This window comes from Podarcis melisellensis, assembly GCF_964234715.1.
Source record: "Podarcis melisellensis genome assembly, chromosome: 12".
In the NCBI taxonomy this organism is placed as follows: Eukaryota; Metazoa; Chordata; class Lepidosauria; order Squamata; family Lacertidae; genus Podarcis; species Podarcis melisellensis.
Genome location: NC_138544.1, coordinates 7451307 through 7471584, shown reverse-complemented (window position 1 = coordinate 7471584; position 20278 = coordinate 7451307). Strand labels below are relative to the sequence as shown.

General features: G+C 43.6%; 1 protein-coding gene across 1 annotated transcript; it reads right to left on the bottom strand.

Moving 5' to 3' along the window:
- Window positions 1-10685: 10685 nt before the first annotated feature.
- Window positions 10686-16503, bottom strand: LSM5 (LSM5 homolog, U6 small nuclear RNA and mRNA degradation associated). Its single transcript, XM_081883518.1, has 5 exons — window positions 16358-16503; window positions 15733-15828; window positions 15094-15121; window positions 13911-13983; window positions 10686-13145 (listed from the first exon to the last, which is right to left on the bottom strand). Exons 1-5 carry the CDS (start codon window positions 16401-16403, stop codon window positions 13113-13115), a joined length of 276 nt encoding a protein of 91 aa, XP_081739644.1. The 5' UTR covers window positions 16404-16503; the 3' UTR covers window positions 10686-13112.
- Between the last annotated feature and the right edge of the window lie 3775 nt (window positions 16504-20278).

Genomic DNA, 20278 nt, shown 5'->3' with positions numbered 1-20278 from the left:
GTGTACTGGTTAAGAGCGGTGGACTTGTAATCTGGTGAACCAGGTTCGCGTCACCGCTCCTCTACATGCAGCTGCTGGGTGACCTTGGGCCAGTCACACATCTCTGAAGTCTCTCAGCCCCACTCACCCCACAGAGTGTTTCTTGTGGGGGAGGAAGGGAAAGGAGAATGTTGACTGCTTTGAGATTCCTTCGGGTAGTGATAAAGCGGGATATCAAATCCAAACTACTATTCCTCCTCCTCCTCCTCCTCCTCCTCCTCCTCCTCCTCCTCCTCCTCCTCCTCCTCCTCCTCCTCTTCTTCTTCTTCTTCTTCTTCTTCTTCTTCTTCTTCATAATGAAAACAAAAAAACTTCCTTCCAGTAGCACCTTAAAGACCAACTAAGTTAGTTCTTGGTATGAGCTTTCGTGTGCACACACACTTCTTCAGAAGTGTGTATCTGAAGAAGTGTGCATGCACACGAAAGCTCATACCAAGAACTAACTTAGTTGGTCTTTAAGGTGCTACTGGAAGGAAGTTTTTTTGTTTTGACTATGGCAGACCAACACGGCTACCTATCTGTAACTTCTTCATAATGGTACAGCCTTGCCCTATTGATTGAAACTGTTGGGTTTTGCTCTGTGGTGCTTTCTTCAGAGCTTGCATTTAATAAACTGGAGAGGGGTTGCAGGATCTGTAACGGAGGTTACTGGTAGGGGGGATATGAAGTATCTGAGCCAAACAACAACCCAGTGTTCTTGTTGGTTCAAATGGTGTCAACAGACCAGAGCTGAAAACCAGCCCTGTGAGGTAGTACAACTGTCACCACTCCTGTAGTTTGACCAGCCTGAGTCAGGAGACTCACAGACTTTACTGAATGTCCTTAAGATTCCAATAAGCAAGTTCTTAAAATGTCATTTTCTGCTTCTGAGGCCTAAAGCAGAAAACCATCCCACAAACTATACAATTGCAGGTTTGACCAAAAGGCTAAGTCGCTGGCTTAGTAACCGAGGATCAATCCAAGGAACCGCAACAAAATAGAAGAGGTGGCACTGTGGTCTAAACCACAGAGCCTAGGGCTTGCCAATCAGAAGGTCAGCGGTTTGAATCCCTGCAACGGGGTGAGCTTTTGTTGCTCGGTCCCTGCTCCTGCCCACCTAGCAGTTTGAAAGCACATCAAAGTGCAAGTAGATAAATAGGTACCTCTCTGGCGGGAAGGTAAACAGAATTTCCATGTGCTACTCTGGTTTTGCCAGAAGCAGCTTAGCCATGCTGGCCACATGACTCGGAAGCTGTCTGCGGACAAACGCCAGCTCCCTCGGCCTATAGAGAGAGATGAGCACGAAACCCCAGAGTCGTCCACGATTGTACCTAACAGTCAGGGGTACCTTTAATTATTATTAATAAAATAAAAAGATAAAACAGCAGCATATGAAGCCTAGAGCCCGTAAGCCAATAGGAAAATATAGTTGGAGAATACAGGAAAGAAATATAAAAATATAATTTGAAGTTACAAAACAATAAAACTACCTTGTCTCAACTGTTCTTCGCCAATAGAGCAACGACCCCACAGAAGGCAGCAGGCAGCACAGATTGAAGGAATGAAGTTGGACGTCCAAAACTAAGATGAAATGCCCAGCAACAGATGTGTTGTGCAAACTTCAAAACTAAAAATGTTGGGCCTTGCACAAAGAAATATAGAATACTTTTAGGCTTTGACCCGGCAACAGGCCAGTGTCTTCTTAGCCAGCCAGAAGTTACACTCCAGAACTGAGTGTGTTTGTGTGTGTCTGTGGCTCCACAGCTGAGGTAAGTCAGCTCTAATTAGCAAGGCAACAGAATCGCCTTGACACCCTGGCACACATGACACAACACAGGTGCAATCCATGAGACCATTTGCAATGATTGTGAGAAAGAAACTGCTTTTGCATTAGCTGAGTTCTTTCCCGAGAAGCCTGAGCAAAAAGGAAAGAAACCACATTTCTGGGGAAATCTAAGAAACCAAAAACTCAATGCAGTACAGTGGTACCTCGGGTTAAGTACTTAATCCGTTCCAGAGGTTCGTTCTTAACCTGAAACTGTTCTTAACCTGAAGCATCACTTTAGTTAATGGGGCCGCCCACGGCTGCCGCGCCACAATTTCTGTTCTCATCCTGAAGCAAAGTTCTTAACCCGGGGTACTATTTCTGGGTTAGTGGCGTCTGTAACCTGAAGCGTATGTAACCTGAGCTACCACTGTATTGAAAGGTTCAGTCCACCATCTTTATCCAAAATGGTACAGTCAAACCTTGGTTTCCAAATTCCTCTGTTATTGTACATTTCAGATCCCGGAAGGAAATGCTCTGGTTTTTGAACAATTTCCAGAAGCCAAACGTCCGACACGGCTTCTGCTTGAGTGCAGGAAGCTCTTGCAACCAATCGGAAGCCACGCCTTGGTTGTCAAACGTTTTGGAAGCCAAACAGGCTTCCGGAACAGATTACATTCGACAACCGAAGTTTGGCTGTATCCATTAAAGCAGAGGCTAAAACTTGCTTCCTCATCTCAGGAGAAAGCAGCAGTAAACGGCAGATTTTTTAGTAAGTCTTAAAAGCCCTGGTGGTAGTGGGAGTAGGAAAAGGACAGGGGTTGCCTGGCCAAAATCAATGAACATTCTTTTGAATTTCAACTCAGCTGGTGACCCTAAAGGAACACAGTCTAGGTCTAGGCTTTGGACTACATACACAGCTAACAATGACCAACTTTGTTTGTTCCTCGTTTTGGAAGATGAGGTTGTTTCAAATGCTGCCCTGAATCATGTCACAAACATCATACCACTTACTATACATACCTAGAGACATGGGCGTAGCCAGGGGACAGCTGCCCTCCCACCCCCCAATCAACAAAAATCAATACAGTGGTACCTCTGGTTATGTACTTAATTCGTTCCGTAGGTCCGTTCTTAACCTGAAACTGTTCTTAACCTGAGGTACCACTGTAGCTAATGGGGCCTCCTGCTGCCGCCATGCCGCCGGAGCACGATTTCTGTTCACATCCTGAAGCAAAGTTCTTAACCCGAGGTACTATTTCTGGGTTAGCAGAGTCTATAACCTGAAGCGTCTGTAACCTGAAGCGTATGTAACCCGAGGTACCACTGTACAAATCTGAGATTCTGCCCCCCCCCCAAAAAAAATCCTGACTATGCCCACGTCTAGAGAGCTTGTGCCAGTTTCATCGCAGGCCAGTGTAATCAAGAAACCCCACCCAGAAATTGAATGATGTCCTGCGCTGATCGCAATAACCTTGATTCTCCAGTGCCTGAGTCACCAAGAATAGGAGTCACCAAGATTAGCTTCTGCTTTTTCCCCAAGTGTCCAAGACACAAGTACACCTCATTCTCCCACATCAGCGAATGGCTATCATTCACTGCCACATGGGTAGGCAAAACCCAACCCTTCCAGTGTCCCCATTTTCCAGGGACAGTCCTGGCTTTACTGAAGCCGTCCCAGCTTCTGATTTGAACCAAGAATGTCCCACTTTTCCTTGGGACTCCCCTATTTTCATCGGAGAAATGTTGGAGGGTGTGGAGTTACGTAGCCCCCGAGCCAAGGAGATAAGTAACTATACAACCTTTAGAAGACATCTCAAGGCAGCCCTGTATAGGGAAGGTTTTTTTAAGAATGGTTAATGTTTTATTATTATTTTTATATGTTGGAATCTGCTCAGTGTGGATAGGGCAACCGAGTTAGATGGGCAGGGAATAATCACACTAACTATTATTGAATAGAACAAGATCATATTGTACCAACCACACCATATCAGCAGAACTTGAGTGATACTTGTAAACACAACAAATACCGTTTGTGGAGTAGACAGAAAAGAATATAAAACTGTGCGGAAAAAACGCCGACAGTATAAACAGTACAATGAGAATGACGTCATTTTGTCTGACGTCTTTTTTATTTAAGTGTTTATTTAAGTTATTAATTAGGATGATTAAGGTTTTTTATGCACGTAAATCTTTTTCTTCTTTCTTTTTTCTGTATTTTCTTCTTTTCTTTTTTTCTTAATTCTTTAATTTTCTTTTTGTAGTATGAGATAGTAAATTCTTTGTATATGTGTGTAATTTAAATTAATAAAGATTATTTTTTTAAAAAAAATTATTATTGAACAGGACACCCCTATTTTCATCAGAAGAATGTTGGAGGGTATGCAAAATACTGCACTGTAATGTCTGAACCCCCACCAATGGGTGTCTCGCAAGGTGATAGGGTCCCTGCCTCTTTCTACAGTGTGAATAGTGGTACAACACATCTCCCAGGGGTCCCTGCTGTATTGCAATTCTCACTGCACACAGACACATTTTGCTAAACCCCCCACATTAATTTAGCAGCTTCATCAGCTCGTTCCAAAAGGCCTTGCTTCTTATAGATCCTCTGTTCCGAAAGGGACCCAGAGCTTTTGAAACAAGCTGCACAATTCCCCATCACCGCCCTCAAGCATTTCAAAGCTAACCACCTTGTTTTCAGAACACTGCTAATCCTCTGCCCACTAGGAAATATAACTCCTTTGTGCCCCACACAATGTAGAGAACCAGCCGTACAGCATGTGAAACATGGAAAGTGGTTATTTCAGTTTCTGGAGGCAAACGCCCTGACATTTTAGTGAGTTATGAGCTAGTGTTCATTATTTGCACCTACGATATAAACCTTATGACTTTTAGTTCTGGACTATATCCAACCACTAAAAAAAAGAAAAAGAAAATCAAATTAAGTGTTTGCTGAAAGCACAATTCCATAAAACAGCAAAGCCTCGAGACTGTTGAAACACATTTACTTTATTTGAAGGAAGACATCTGCCAGAGATACATTTCCTGTTTGGGGTTTGCAGAAAGAAATTACAGTTTTAGTTGAATTCAAGATGTCCATTTACTCATAACTCCTTTGAGGGTTTTCTTCAATCACTAAACAACGTCAATAGGACAGGAAAATATTTTGCAAAGAGACAAGTGCTCCCCTGGCTTAATACAGATACCGGTTGTGTTCATGCAACAATTAATTCCCAATGGATAAGCTCATAATGAATGGTAATGATTTTTTAATATAGGAAAGAGCATCTTTTAATACGTGTAAAGTTTTATAAACAAAATATATATTACAGAGAAGTTACTAGATGAAATGGTTATTCCGTTGCTAATTATCCAGTTAAATATTGTATATTGATAATTAAACTAGGTAAGTAAAGGAATCACCATACAATAGTTTTCAGGCAACTGAAAATAAACATTGTTTTGAAAGAGTCATCTCTACAGAAATGTCAGGTTCTCCCTGTGAAATATACTCAGAGTCGAGAGTGGATTTCATGCTCTTTATTCAGCTCATAGTGGTGAAGAGGAATGTAAGTCCTCTCAAAGTATCTGCTTTATATACATTATTTACACAATGGGCTGCACGTGATTGGCTAATTCCGGAATTCTCCTATAGGCCAATCAGGTTGTGGATTCAATTCCATCTGGGGCTGGATTGGGTGGCTCCTGCAGACCAATCAGACTGCTGCATCCTGAATCCTATTGTTCTAGGACCAATCAGACTGCTGCATTTTGGATCCTATTGTTCTAGGACCAATCAGACTGCTGCATTTTGGATCCTATTCAACTCAGTACATAACCCTGCATTCAGGGAGACCGTATCTCACAATGTGGACTTATTTGAGGAGAACCTAGTGTAGTGTAAAGTGACTGGAAATGCAGTTAGATCCCATGTGTTGTTTAAAATTGTATCACACCACAAAATGAAACATAATCCATTACTACCCTCAATGTTCATTGAAGAAATATAGACTTAAAACGCCACTCGCTTAGCAGACATGTTTTTATTTCGTCATAGAAACCATTAGCTCCTGTCAAGTATTTCATACTGCGAAGCCAATTCTATCTTACATTTTCTCTGCACCAGAAAAAGTAGTTGCATAACAGCATCATTTTCACCCAGTGTTCTCTTCTCATAAAGTGTTCTCGTCTCTCTTACTGATCAGTAACTAGACAGTGTAAATCCCACCCTGTCATGTTATATAAATCTTTGCGGCAAAGATTTTTGTTTTAACCAAGCGATGAACATTGCGGACTACACTTTTCATAAAGCAGTGTATATTGGGGAACCCTGCCACAACAATGACTAGGCTAGTTAGCGCTAAATACAAGCAAGGCAGGCAGCTGCTATTATTCTGCAGACCATAAACCCCCATCCTAACATCTCATATATTGTGGCTGTTGTGATAAAAGGCCATATTTTCAGCTCTCCTTTATTTCCAAGAGCAGCTGAAAATTCAACGCCCTGGACAAACATGGATAAATTTCACATTGGCAGAGCCTAACAAATAGATCCTGCCTGGAGACAAGTCACTGTGTTCTGATTAACACTGCAAACCCCTGGGCAGGATGAATCACTCACATGATTTTCTCTTAGGAGGTAACTTTTCCATGTTCCCCTACCAAAGGCAGCTGAGATTTTCAGAATTAACCTCATGTTCCTATTGATACATAAGGGACACGGGTGAGTTAAACCACAGAGCCTAGGACTTGCCGATCAGAAGGTCAGTGGTTCGAATCCCCGCGACGGGGTGAGCTCCCGTTGCTCGGTCCCTGCTCCTGCCAACCTAGCAGTTTGAAAGCATGTCAAAGTGCAAGTAGATAAATAGGTACCGCTGCAGCGGGAAGGTAAACGGCGTTTCCATGTGCTGCGCTGGTTCACCAGAAGCAGCCTAGTCATGCTGGCCACATGACCCGGAAGCTGTAGGCCGGCTCCCTCGGCCAGTAAAGCAAGATGAGTGCCACAACCCCAGAGTCGGCCATGACTGGACTTAATGGTCAGGGGTCCCTTTACCTTTACCTCCTATTGATACATAGCAATTTAACCACAAATAAGTGACTTAGATAAGCTTAGGAGTAATTCTTTATGCAACGTTTTGGAACATCATTCACACATGCATGGGCATCACTTGACTTATTCATGAAGACCAATAAGATACAGCTGTGTGGTTATTCCCTCTAAGGCAGGCATGGTCAAACTTGGCCCTCCAGATGTTTTGGGGCTACAATTCCCATCATCCCTGACCACTGGTCCTGTTAGCTAGGGATGATGGGAGTTGTAGTCCCAAAACATCTGGAGGGATGAGTTTGGGCGTGCCTGGTATTAAGTGTCAAGCTAAAAATTGGCTGTTCCTTTTCAGCTGGTCCTTCTCTCAAACCATTGGCTAAGCTGCTGTGATGTCACAACATTCCAATAACTCAAGGTGAAGTAATACTCATGGAAAGTTGGACAGTCGCTGAGAGGGAAATGAGTGAATTGGAAAAAGGTTGGCAACTGGCTTGCAACAAGACTAACATGTTGACAGTGGGGAGAAGATAGGAAGAGGCAGTGTACTATGTAAACTGGCAAACTGGGCAGAAAGAAGGAATATGAAGGGTGAAAGCTGTGATGCTGGGGCATAATTAAAACAAATGTCTGAAAGGAAGGAAAACAGAAGAGGCAAGGAGTATGTGGGATGGGGAAAGACAATCCTAACATAGGATTTAAAATGGATTAAATTACGTGCTTTTGAAAGCTAAGGGATTGTCAGCCAGGAGCACTAAGGGAAGGTTGAATTCTTTAAAGATTAACACACAAAAACTATAAAACTTGCATACTAGTATAAATGCATAAACATGTTAAAAAACTAGAGTCCAAGCCAGTAGATTAAAACACATACCAGAAAATATCATCTCATGGGTACTAAAAGTAATGTTGTCCTTCCAAAAATGTCCTACTGGCTTTCGAGGTACAACATGAGACTCTACATCTCAGGGCTGTGGGTTTGAGCCCCACGTTGTGCAAAACAATTCCTGCATTGCAGGGGGTTGGACTAGATGACCCCTGTGACCCCCTCCAGTTCTCCAATTCTATTATACAGAGCAAATTGAATTCTGCACGCTTGATCAAGTCACATGCCAACAATATGAATCACCATACATTTAAAGCACATCTCAGACCCCAAAGAATCCTGGGAAATATAGTTTACAAATGGTGATGGAATTTTGGCTCAGGATTCTCTGCAGGCATGAGGAGGTGCTTTATGTAAGAGTCATAGAACTGGAAGAGACCCTGAGCATCATCTAGTCCAGGCATCCCCAACCTTCAGCCCTCTAGATGTTTTAGACTACAATTCCCATCATCTCTGACCACTGGTCCTGTTAGCTAGGGATCATGGGAGTTGTAGGCCAAAACATCTGGAGGGCCACAGGTTGGGGATCCCTGATCTAGTCCAACCCCCTGCAATGCAGAAAAACGCAACTGTCCCATATGGGAATCGAACCTGCAACCATGGCATTATCAGCCCCACACCCTAACCAACTGAGTTATCCAGGCATGCAGGGTGTGTGTGTGTGCAGATCTGCTATCTGCTTCCAAGGAGTCAATTCCTTTGACCAGAGTTTTTATAGATGGTACATCACACCGGTAAAACTGTCAAAAATGTATAAGACGTGCAACAAATGTTGGAAATGTAAAGAAAAAGAAGGTACGTTTTACCATATGTGGTGGGAATGTAAAAAAGTGAAGGGTTTCTGGGAGATGATCTATAATGAAATGAAAAAGATGTTAAAATATACATTTGTAAAGAAACCAGAGACCTTTCTTTTAGGAATTACTGGGAATGAAATTAGAAGAAAAGACTGTAAACTTTTCCAATATGCAGCCACAGCAGCAAGAATTCTACTGGCCCAGAAATGGAAACAAGAGGAGATACCGACAGTAGAAGACTGGAGAATGAAGCTGACTGACTATGCAGAGCTGGACAGATTAACCGGAAAAATTAGATATCTTCAAGACCAAAAGTTCATCGAGGACTGGGGGAAATTTGTTGAATATCTGAAAAGATCATGTGATGTGCAAACAACACTGGTGGGGTTTCAAGAAGCACTGTGAAAACAGAGATATATTGTTAAAAAAACAAACAGGAGTGGGAGGGAAGTTTAATGGCAATATAAACAGAGAAATGCGTAACTGAGAAGTAAATATGGATGATTGTCAGAGAATCCGAAGGAAGTCTAAAATGTAACAAATTTGTGAAAATCTGTGAAAATTTGGCACAATTGTATTTTTTTTGTATTGGAAAATAATAAAAATTATATTTTTTTTAAAAAAAATTCCTTTGACCAGAGTAACAAAGACTGGCTACTCCCTTTAAGAGAAACAACTGAACAAGCAACATTACAGTGGTACCTTGGGTTAAGTACATAATTCGTTCCGGAGGTCTGTACTTAACCTGAAACTGTTCTTAACCTGAAGCACCTCTTTAGCTAATGGGGCCTCCTGCTGCTGCCACGCCGCCAGAGCACAATTTCTGTTCACATCCTGAAGCAAAGTGCTTAACCTGAAGCACTATATCTGGGTTAACAGAGTCTGTAACCTGAAGCGTATGTAACCCAAGGTACCACTGTAATCATCTTTATCCTAGTGGCATCGTGCAAAACTGAACAAAAAATAACTTACCAACCTGATCTTACAAGTTTAAATGCCTATCTTAAGAATGTCGCTGGAATTCAAATAAATTAACCCCCACTGAAAGGGCAATTACTACTGGAGTCAGGGCTGAAAGGCTCAAGCTCAGATGTGAGCCTTGAAACTCCCAGTGCATCTGGCTTGTGTAGTTGCCTGGTAACTTGTCATGTGGTACTGTACATATATTGCGTTTAAGGAGAGACACAGTTGCTGGCCTGGTAGTCTTTGGGGACGAAGAATTTGTCAAGTATTATATTGAAAATGCTTTGGCTTTATGCTGGATTGGAGTTAATGCAGGTTTCGTATAATTCATTGTCACTTTTTAAGGTCGAAGGGCTAAAAGCTTACCACCAGTCATTTTAATAAGTTCATGTGCTCTGGATAAATGAGGTCTTTATTTGAATATACTCTAAGAATAAGGTGCAAAAATGTTTGTAGAAATGAAGCTAAGGTTGATGACTTGCAGTTATCAATTCCTTATGTGATGCTCTGTAAAATCCTTACAGACACATCAGTCGTATGCACGTCTGCTCAGAAGTAAGTCCTGTTGAGTTCAGTGGAATTTACTCCTAGGTATGTATATACTGGGACGCGGGTGGTGCTGTGGGTTACAACCAGAGCCTAGGACTTGCCAATCAGAAGGTTGGCGGTTCGAATCCCTGCGACGGGGTGAGCTCCCGTTGCTCAGTCCCTGCTCCTGCCAACCTAGCAGTTCGAAAGCACGTCAAAGTGCATGTAGATAAATAGGTACCACTCCAGCGGGAAGGTAAACAGCGTTTTCGTGCGCTGCTCTGGTTCGCCAGAAGCGGCTTAGTCATGCTGGCCACATGACCCGGAAGCTATACGCCAGCTCCCTCGGCCAATAAAGCAAGATGAGCGCCGCAACCCCAGAGTCGGCCACAACTGGACCTAATGGTCAGGGGTCCCTTTACCTTTACCTTATGTATACACTGGATTATAGCAAGAATGGAATTAATCTCATCATGTCTATTCTTTAGCACATGTGCCACATGTCTTTTGGCCACAATATTCTACTTTTGTATATTCACTCAAGTAGCTCCCACTAAACAACTTCCTATAATTGGGGGGGGAAATAAATAATTCAGTTATAGCATCCTACTTTGCTTCTATCAAATGACAATGTGAACATTAATGCAGTCAGTACAGATGACAAGCAAGTACTTAGTAGAAGTATGAATTTTCAAAGAAAATATTTTAATGAAGCAATTAAGAAGCATAAGCTGGAGATTACGGGAAGAAGCATGAATGGATTTATATGCAAGTTTGGGCAAGACAAAACTTCCATGAACTCTCTTATGGTTCAGACTGGAGAGTATTGTTTTAAAGCCGCTGTAGTTCAGTTAAAATGCTAACTTCCATCGGCTCCCTCTAGTGGAAAGAATACCAGTGGAAAGAATACATTAGGAAACCAATGTAGCTTAGATCTGAAGGCACTTTCACATACAGGGAAGGAGTTTTCCCCCAATTTTCCTTCCTTGTTCCATCCCACTATGCTTTGGGGTCAATCTTTGGGAGGGCTTTTCAGTGGACATGGAGGGTTACCACCAGAAGGGCAGTGAAAAGAAGTCCCCTTGTACTGACAGAGGCAACCTCCTAGTCTGCTTCAAAGCCTATAGATACAGTGAACAGAATTCAAGGATAAACTTCCTTCAGTTTGCAATTTTTGCTTAATTAAAGCAGGACAAGATTTCATACAACAAGATCTAACATCTTGTTGAGTGCATTTTTAAAAAAGATGCTCTCAAGTCTGAAAACTGTTTAATTGTTTGTGTCTCTGTATAGAAAACTAAACTCTAGTTATCCTGCATAGTAACTTCACCTTTCTTATCATTATTTTCTAATGCCACAAACTGTCTACAGACAAGGCTTCTCTCTCAATTCCCTCCGGTTAACTAGAAATGTAAGCTGAGCAGCACAACTGTAAGGAAAAAACTTTAGCATCAAATCTGAAGATCATAGTAGTAGTCAGTAAACCAATTTCCAAGTAAATGCATTTAGGAATGGAAAGCTGGCTTTGTTAAAACACTGTAAAAAAAATCTCTCATATACTGACTGCAGTAATATTTTTTAAGAGGAAATATTTGCATTGTTTCTGTGTGGAAAGCTACTTAAAAATAAATAAATGCAGAGTAAGCATATATGACCAGGCTTTTTGTGCTTATTTTACATCAATCCATGGGTAGGCAAACTAAGGCCCGGAGGCCGGATCTGGCCCAATCGCCTTCTAAATCTGGCCCGCGGACAGTCCGGGCATCAGTGGAATGTGTCCTTTTATTTAAAATGCATCTCCGGGTTATTTGTGGGGCATAGGAATTCGTTCGTGAGTTTTTTCCCAAAATATAATCTGGCCCCCCACAAGGTCTGAGGGACAGTGGACCAGCCCCCTGCTGAAAAAGTTTGCTGACCCCTGGGTAGAGCATGAGACTCTTAAATCTCACAGTCGTGGGTTTGAGCCCTATGTGGACAAAAGATTCCTGCACTGCAAGGGGGTTGGACCCTCATGGTGCCTTTCAAATCAGCAATTCTATGAATAATGATAACATTGTACTATGAGACCAGTTTGGAATTGCTTTAAATATTATAGGAATTAACTGTGGTGTCTGTTGTTTAAAGGATACAGATACTGTACATTTTCTTCCTTCCATATACAGTCATACCTCGGGTTACAGATGCTACAGGTTGCGTTTTTCGGGTTACAGACCGCCGAAACCTGGAAGTACTGGAACACGTTACTTCCGGGGTTCGGTGGTCGCGCATGCGCAGAAGCACTAAACTGCACTTTGCGCATGCGCAGAATCACAACCCATGTGTGCGCAGACACGCTGCTGCAGGTTGCGAACATGCATCCCGCACGGATCACGTTCGCAACCCAAGCGTCCACTGTACTTTATTTGGTTCTTGAGAACATCTTTTAATTAGATAAGCCACTTCTCTGGCAAGGCAGAATAGTGTTTTAACGGTGAATGATATTGAGCAATTGGTACAATATGATAAGAATTTGGCGACAGAAATCTCTTCCTTTTAGTTATTTTTATCTCAACTTACTGAGCAGTTAACATTTGTTTTCATCTAAAGGAAATAAAATCACAACATATTTTAGCAAGGTATTTACTATCACAGCCTAAAACTCTAGGCTGTGGGGACGAGGAAGGAAAGCTGGAGAGAAATGCATGAGAAAACAATTCCCCCACACATTATGAACCACAGCTTAACCAGCTCATGTATGATATAGTTGAAAAGTAAGAAATATTTATAACCAGCTCATAACTTGCTCTAAGCAGCCTGACACAGAACCATTCAAAATTCCTGGTTTTATCTGACATCTAAAATGCCAGAGTTACAAAAACAACAACTGTGTTCAATATGGTTATTTTTTTAAAAAAAAACCTCTTTATTGCCTTGCTCTGAACAGCAAGTTAATTTTGCCTTTACAACAAAGTCATGATTTTAACTTACAAAGTCTTTGTTAACGATGCATTTTTCCTGAAATGGAAATTTGCCTTTATATAAATGTAAAAAATAAAAAACGCATCAGGTTTCATCAAAATATTCCTACAGAAGCTTTAACAGGAAGTCTTCAATGATGACATATGACTTTATTTACACTTCTGGTCCTTCTCCTCCGGGAACCAGCTGAAAAGAAAGTTCACATGAGAAGATGAAGAACATAAGCATTTCATCTAGAAAAGTTATGTACAACCATTCTACCCTCTCTCAAGGATCGAGCTACAGAAACATGCCCAGCAAGATCAGTTCTCTTGGCCTGTCTGGCAGAGCCACCCCCTGACTACCCGTCTCAGGCAGCAAGATTCCTCCCACCATTTGCAGTTTGGCTCATACAGCACACTAAGCCAAACAAGGTTCACACTTGGTTATAGCTCACAGTTACTGGGGAGAGAACTTAGCCGCAAGCTCTGGTGCAGATGGTAATATAAACCAAATCTTGGCAGCAAAAAAGGATGAAGGAGCAGCAAGGCAGCTGTGAGCTTGCCTCTGGGGACACCGGACACTCCCCCGTTCTCACCAAGTCAGGGTTAGGCTTAGCATGTTGTGTGAAGCAGGCCATTGTATAAGCCACCTTGAATTTTTCAGCTCAAAAAAGATTATATACATATGTGTGTCTGTAAATAAATTACATTAGAATAGCTTATATTCCTTTGTTTTACATTTATTGAGACCCGTCCCCACCCAAAATAGGCAGTATCTCCACCTCCCTGACTCAGAACATGCAACATCTCAGTTCTTTTTTAGGATACCACTTCAATTTTTTGGCATTTTATTGGATTCTGTTTCAGTTTCTGACAACAGTTTCTGAATTAACCAAGCTTCCACAGTTAACTAGTTTGGCTTAGTTAACAGGAATTAACTAGGGACAGAAATGTAAGACTAATTACTTACCATTGTTATGTTATTTCCATTTAGCAAAATCTGGTCTAGCTTTGTAATTCTTCGTCCTTCAGGTGTGATCTCACTGTTGAACACAAGACAAACAGAAAAAGGATACAAAACTGAAAAGTTTGATGAAAACTATTTTTCATTCAAGTCTTAATTATCTGATAAGAGACTGCTAGTCTCCATGCCAGAGTCACCCAAATGTCCCTGAAGGGGAAAACTGGTAAGATAAATAATTGCAGCAATCCTACCTACATTGTTCTGCAATTGGTACTTTCCTAGAATAGCATGGGAAGGGAAGTTGTTGCAATTATACAGTAGCTTATACAGTAGCTAACGGGAAAAGTAAGGAATGAGTACCTCTGAAAGATGCTGCCACAGTAGACTGGTTTGTAGAGAGGAGCACCCCAGTGTCAGGGGGCAGGTGCCAAGAGCAGGATAATAATAACTCACACAGCACCAATGAAGTTAACTCTTTCTTCAAAGAAACAAATAGCTCAGGAGACCAGGCCTAATGAACACAAAAACTCTTCCCAGTAGATCTTGCCTCAACGAGGCAGTTGTGAGGACTGAAGGTCCCTGTCTTCCCACAGCTGCCTAAGTCTCCACCTCCCCTGGGTCTTTCCCAAGCAATCAGACTCCATTGATGTGTCTGTCTCTGCTCCACCCTCTTCATACTTCTTTTGGTCCTGGGAGACCAGGAGGGAGGGGAGCTGGTCACAACAGGAGGGCTTCTTCAGAGGTCCACCTCATCTGCTTCTTGGCCCCCCTCCTCTCCAGCCCCGATTCTGGACTGCTCTCTACCACAGGCTCTTCCTGCTCACTAAACCCTGTTACCTCTTCAGCTTCTGACACCTCCTCCTCCTCCTAGTCTGCTCCCTCTTTCCCCTCTGACCCCTTATCGTAGTCCCACTACCAATTTCTGGGCTCTGAGCCTTGGGGGTTCCCCAGCTGGTGCCTCGTTCCACTAATATAATGCTCCACTCTCACCTTAGGAGAATTGCACTTTACTTTTTCTGAAAACTGGTGAACAGTATTACAGCATGCCTCACAAAAGTAGCTAATATTGTCAGCCTATGTCCAAGTGTGGGAAAAGTCAAGAGAGCAAGTTCTGAGGAGTGAGTCAAAGTAAAGACAACTGTTGGTACAAGATGTGCTGAGATTGAAAGCCAGAAGCAGCCATACTTACAATTCTGTAACATCTTCCAATACCATGTCTGAAGCCTGATGTCAAGGAAAAAGTTACTACGAAAGTAGTGATTCACATTTCCCCCTGCATTCATTAGATGAGTAGATATCCAAGAGAGCTAACAGTGTTTTTATATTATCAAGGTGTAGGTCCTGTTCATATAATACATGGCTGTCACACAAGTGGCTCAGAGCATGTGCAACAGGTACCAGGCTTGCAGCCTGAAGAATGATGTACAACAGGGGTAGGGAACATGTGATCTTGTTGGACTCCAATTCCCATCAGTCCCATTCAGCATGGCCAATTGCGAGGGGTGATATAATCCAGCAGCGTCTGGAGGACAAGGATATAATACCCCATCCATTATGTACAGGTACCATCTGTCAGTACTGCAGACACAGTAATCGCAGAAGCCCAGTGGCTGCAAATGATCTTGCACAGTTGCAGTGCAAACCACCAAATGTACGAACCTAAATGCAGATCTACTTTTCTCCAATTCAAAACACCAGAACAACTCCCTTTCCAGGGGAACATTATTTTAAACAGCTGCTTGCCAAAAAAAACCACCCCAACAACCCACACACACAACCCAAAAAGCAAACTGTCAAAAGCTTCCACATTATTTCCTGTAAAGGATACTGACAAAGTCATCAAATCCTAGGAGTGTGCCAACAATTTCTTTATCACTTTTCATCACGATGTGAATTCGTGAGCCTATGCACTTGTCCACCAGCTCTGTTAATCAGAAAAAAGCATTTAATTAGCAGTTACTAATGTATGTACAAATGTATGAGCATTTCTTCAAGATGTGTTTTCAGTTTCCAATGATTTTAAACATACTTCATGCACTTGCCCCCCACACCTTCTCTCATCTCCCTCATCCTCCCCCCACTCTCCCCCACCCCATTTCCCCTCCCCCTCCCTGTCCCACCAAATTTCCCCTCTCTCCCCCACCCCATTTCCCCCTCCCTCAGCCCTCTCCATTTCACCTCCCCCACCCCATTCCCCCTCCCCTCCCCGTCCCACCCCATTTCCCCCCTCTCCCCCACCCTGCCCCAACTCATTTCTCCCTTTCCCCACCTCATTTTCCCCCTCTCCCCCACCCCATTTCCCCACTCCCACCCTGCCCCAACCCATTTCAACCCTCTCTCCCCTCCCGCCCTCTCTTCATCCCTCTCCCCCATTTCTCCTCCCCCTCCCGCCCTCTCTTCATCCCTCTCCCCCGGCTTCACCGCTCAGAGACGAGCGCCCGCCATTCCTTTACCAAGAGGCAGCAGCTGAGACGGGTTGGTAGTCGCGTTGGCCGCCATTTTGCCGCGAGGCCTGACTAATCGAGTTCGCCGTCCTCTTATTGCTCACTGGCTTAATAAATAAATAAATAAATGCCGGGGGAGGCGGGCTCTTGCGTCCCCGGCCACTCATAAGAGAGCAGACTGTTCTAGCTTGAGCAGACTCAGCGAATCGATAAGAGAGCAATCGAACTAGGAAAGCCCTGGGAAAGGAGTCCCAGCGCAAGTCGAGGCTGAGGGGCACGTGACGACCGAGCGCTAACTTTAAAAGCTAAAGCCTACTCTGGTTTGTTTCTTTTTTAAAAGCGTACCTTGCTTTATATCCGAAACGCATCTCCTGGAACACTTTTTATTGCCTCCAAAGACCTAAAGGAGAAGGCACTCTGTGCATGCTCAAGGGTACCTTTTCACCCACCTGTTCCTAGATTGGACCCTGGTATGGAAAATCTCGGGCGCTTGGATTATGGCCGAAGGAGGACTCGAAAGGCCGGAGTTCTGAAAATGCACAAGCATCAGGCCTCCGAGGGTTGCATCCCTTTAAAATATGGGTTGCGTTATCCACCCGTTTTTTTAAATCTGCAGCATGTCAAAAAGATGGATTTTAGCCCGTCGTTTTGTGTTCTAACCTTGGAGATTAGTAAAGCAGTCAGTACCCACCCAATTCCTGTACCTGCCCTTCCTAAATACAACAAATAGCATTTGCAATAAGGTTTCCCAAACAAGCTAAAAGGCCACGGGCTTTGCTATGTATAATATATAGTCAGGGTCAAGGCTGCATTCTTATCTGCTCTCCACTTCCACACTTAGAAGACTGCTGCGGGTCGAGCAGTCAGGCCAAGGGATTTATGTGTATATATTGTCATATGCGCTACAGCAGGATTTCCCAAACTTGGGTCTCCAGGTGTTTTTGGACTACAACGCCCGCCATCCGTAGCTTGCTAGGGATTATGGGAATTGTAGTCCAAAAACATCTGGAGACCCAAGTTTGGGAAATCCTGCGCTAGACTGATGACAGGACAACTAGTGTAAATGAGCTCTAGTCTGCTTATTTTTTTGCTATGGGTACCAACTGATGCTAGTATATATCCCCTAGATGTACCCATGTTGCTGGTAAACTGCCAGCTTTTAATCCATAGTACCAAAGGTGACAAGTTTTCTAGCGCTGTATGTAATAATGCATGCCTTGTAAGCAGTAGCATACAACTGGCTTATTCAAGACACTTTCTCTCTACGACAGTTATAGAGGCTACCTTTTAAGGTAACATTAAACAAGTGTGCTGATTTTCATTGGCCAGATGTCACATGTTCCAGACTTGTGCCCTGACCTGTGCTATAGCCAAACACTTAATGGTCCCCACCCACCAATTTTATCTGCTGAGAGAGGAAAGAGAATCAGTTAACTTAATTGAAGAAAGGCAAATGATGGAAAGCAAAACACAAGCCCAGCCTCCTAACCACTGCAACCTCTTGTTGTGTATGTGGCGAGAGAACCCACAAAGGCACTGCAGTTGTCTATAGTAGTAGTAGCATTGGTAGTATGTAGTAATAATAATATTTTTTTATATGCCGCTCATCCAACTGGGTTGCCCCAGCCATTCTGGGTAGCTTCCAGCAAATTAAAACATCAAACACAGTCAAACATCAAACATTAAAAACTTCCCTGTGCAGGGCTGCCTACAGGGATTCCCACATGACAGGGATGATGTTGCCAGCCTTCATGTCATGTTTGCAGACATCTTTGTAATGCAGAGTTGGTCAGCCAGCTCTCCAATAGGAACGTGTGGACATGTTCCTATGAACATGTCCACATGTTCATTCTGTGGATATGACCAAGCCAGCATAGATGTTGCTGAGACAGGACTGCGAACATGCTGGGAATGTGGACTTGGGAGAGACTTTGTCCGAGGCTCTGTCCTGCCACGTGATACCCATAACTTTGGCCGTTGTGGTAAATCTTCCCATTTTGCAATCTGCCTTGAGCATAGTTTTCACTATGGACAGGTGGCATACAATGATATTGGCCAGTGTGGCATAGCGGTTAGAGCAGGGGTCAGCAACCTTTTTCAGCCATGGACCAGACCACCATCCCTCAGACCATGTGGTGGGCCAGACTATTTGGGGGGGGGGGGAATGAACGAATTCCTATGCCCCACAAATAACCCAGAGATGCATTTTAAATAAAAGCACACATTCTACTCATGTAAAAACCGTCTGATTCCTGGACCATCTGTGGGCCGGATTGAGGTGATTGGGCCACATCCAGCCCACGGGCCTTAGGTTGCCTACCCCTGAGTTAGAGCATAGCATTGAGTCCCCACTCAGCCATGAAGCTCCCTGGGTGACCGCTGTCGCTCAGCCTAACCTTCCTCACAGGGTTGCAGGAGTGCCAGCTTGGCCCCGTGACCAAGGATCCCCGGGGTCGTGGGTGCCATGCAACGTGCATGGCCCTGGCACCGAAATCTGTGGGTGCCTTTCAGAATTCATGAAGGGGAGGAGGGGAGTCCTAAGATTCAAAAGAATCTTGTTTTATTTGCAATGTTTTCAAGAATGTTAATTGTGTGATTTTGTAAAACCAAATAAAATTATTAAAAAAGAAAGAAAAAAGAAATCTGTGGGTGCCTGGCCCCTTCATGGGAAATTTCGTGGCTGCTTCAGGGCTCTGGCACCTATGCAGAGTTGTTGCTGTGAGGACAACAACATGGGGAGGGGGAGAACAGCGTGCCCCCTCAAGCTCCTTGGCAGAAAAAAAGGCAGTGTACAAACATGATAGAGAAAGAAATGCGCAAGCCTCTGGGCTACTTCAAGCAAACAGTCTAATTTGTCTACGCCTAAAAGATGTCGGGGATGCGGGTGGCACTGTGGGTTAAACCACAGAGCCTAGGACTTGCTCATCAGAAGGTTGGCGATTCAAATCCCCTCAACAGGGTGAGCTCCTGTTACTCGGTCCCTGCTCCTGCCAACCTAGCAGTTCGAAAGCACGTCAAAGTGCAACTAGATAAATAGGTACCGCTCCAGCGGGAAGGTAAAGGGTGTTTCTGTGTGCTGCTCTGGTTCACCGGCCAATAAAGCGAGATGAGCTCCGCAACCCCAGAGTCGTCCGCAACTGGACCTAATGGTCAGGGTTCCCTTTACCTTTTTAAATGATGTCAAGCATTAGAACAACCTGGCCACAATAAGGAAATTTTGCCCATGGTATGACTATTTTCCACCTTCCCATTTCGACCATCTGGCACCCTATCTGCATAACCTAGCAATTCTAAAATATAGACATGCTTTTACTCTCGCAAGATTGAATGTATTGCCCTCAGTTGTACTCAAGGGAGGGTTCCAACAGATTCCACACGAAAAACTCTTATGTCCCTGTGATGGCAGTACCGAATCAGTGGCACATGCCCTTCTGGCTTGCACTCTTTATAAAGACTTGAGGAATGAGGTTATCACCCCTCTTTTATTGTCCATTCCAGGTCGCCCAACCACTGCCCCAATGTCCTTTCTCTTGGCAGATCAGGATGCGCAGATGACAACAAAGGTTGCAGGGTTTTTAGCTGGGGCAATCAGAATTGTTGTTGTTTAGTCGTTTAGTCGTGTCCGACTCTTCGTGACCCCATGGACCAGAGCACGCCAGGAACTCCTGTCTTCCACTGCCTCCCGCAGTTTGGTCAGACTCATGTTTGTAGCTTCGAGAACACTGTCCAACCATCTCGTCCTCTGTCGTCCCCTTCTCCTTGTGCCCTCCATCTTTCCCAACATCAGGGTCTTTTCCAGGGAGTCTTCTCATTCATGAGGTGGCCAAAGTATTGGAGCCTCAGCTTCAGGATCTGTCCTTCCAGTGAGCACTCAGGGCTAATTTCCTTAAGAATGGATGCGTTTGATCTTCTTGCAGTCCATGGGACTCT

Bases quoted from the DNA above. Each gene is read 5' to 3' on its own strand.
- LSM5 (XM_081883518.1), bottom strand. From the start codon at position 16,403: ATGGCGGCCAACGCGACTACCAACCCGTCTCAGCTGCTGCCTCTTG. The intron at 15,829-16,357 runs GTAAAGGAATGG...TCTGATTAACAG, and splicing joins GTCTCAGCTGCTGCCTCTTG to AGCTGGTGGACAAGTGCATA. The intron at 13,984-15,093 runs GTAAGTATGGCT...TGTGTTCAACAG, and splicing joins TTGGAAGATGTTACAGAATT to TGAGATCACACCTGAAGGAC.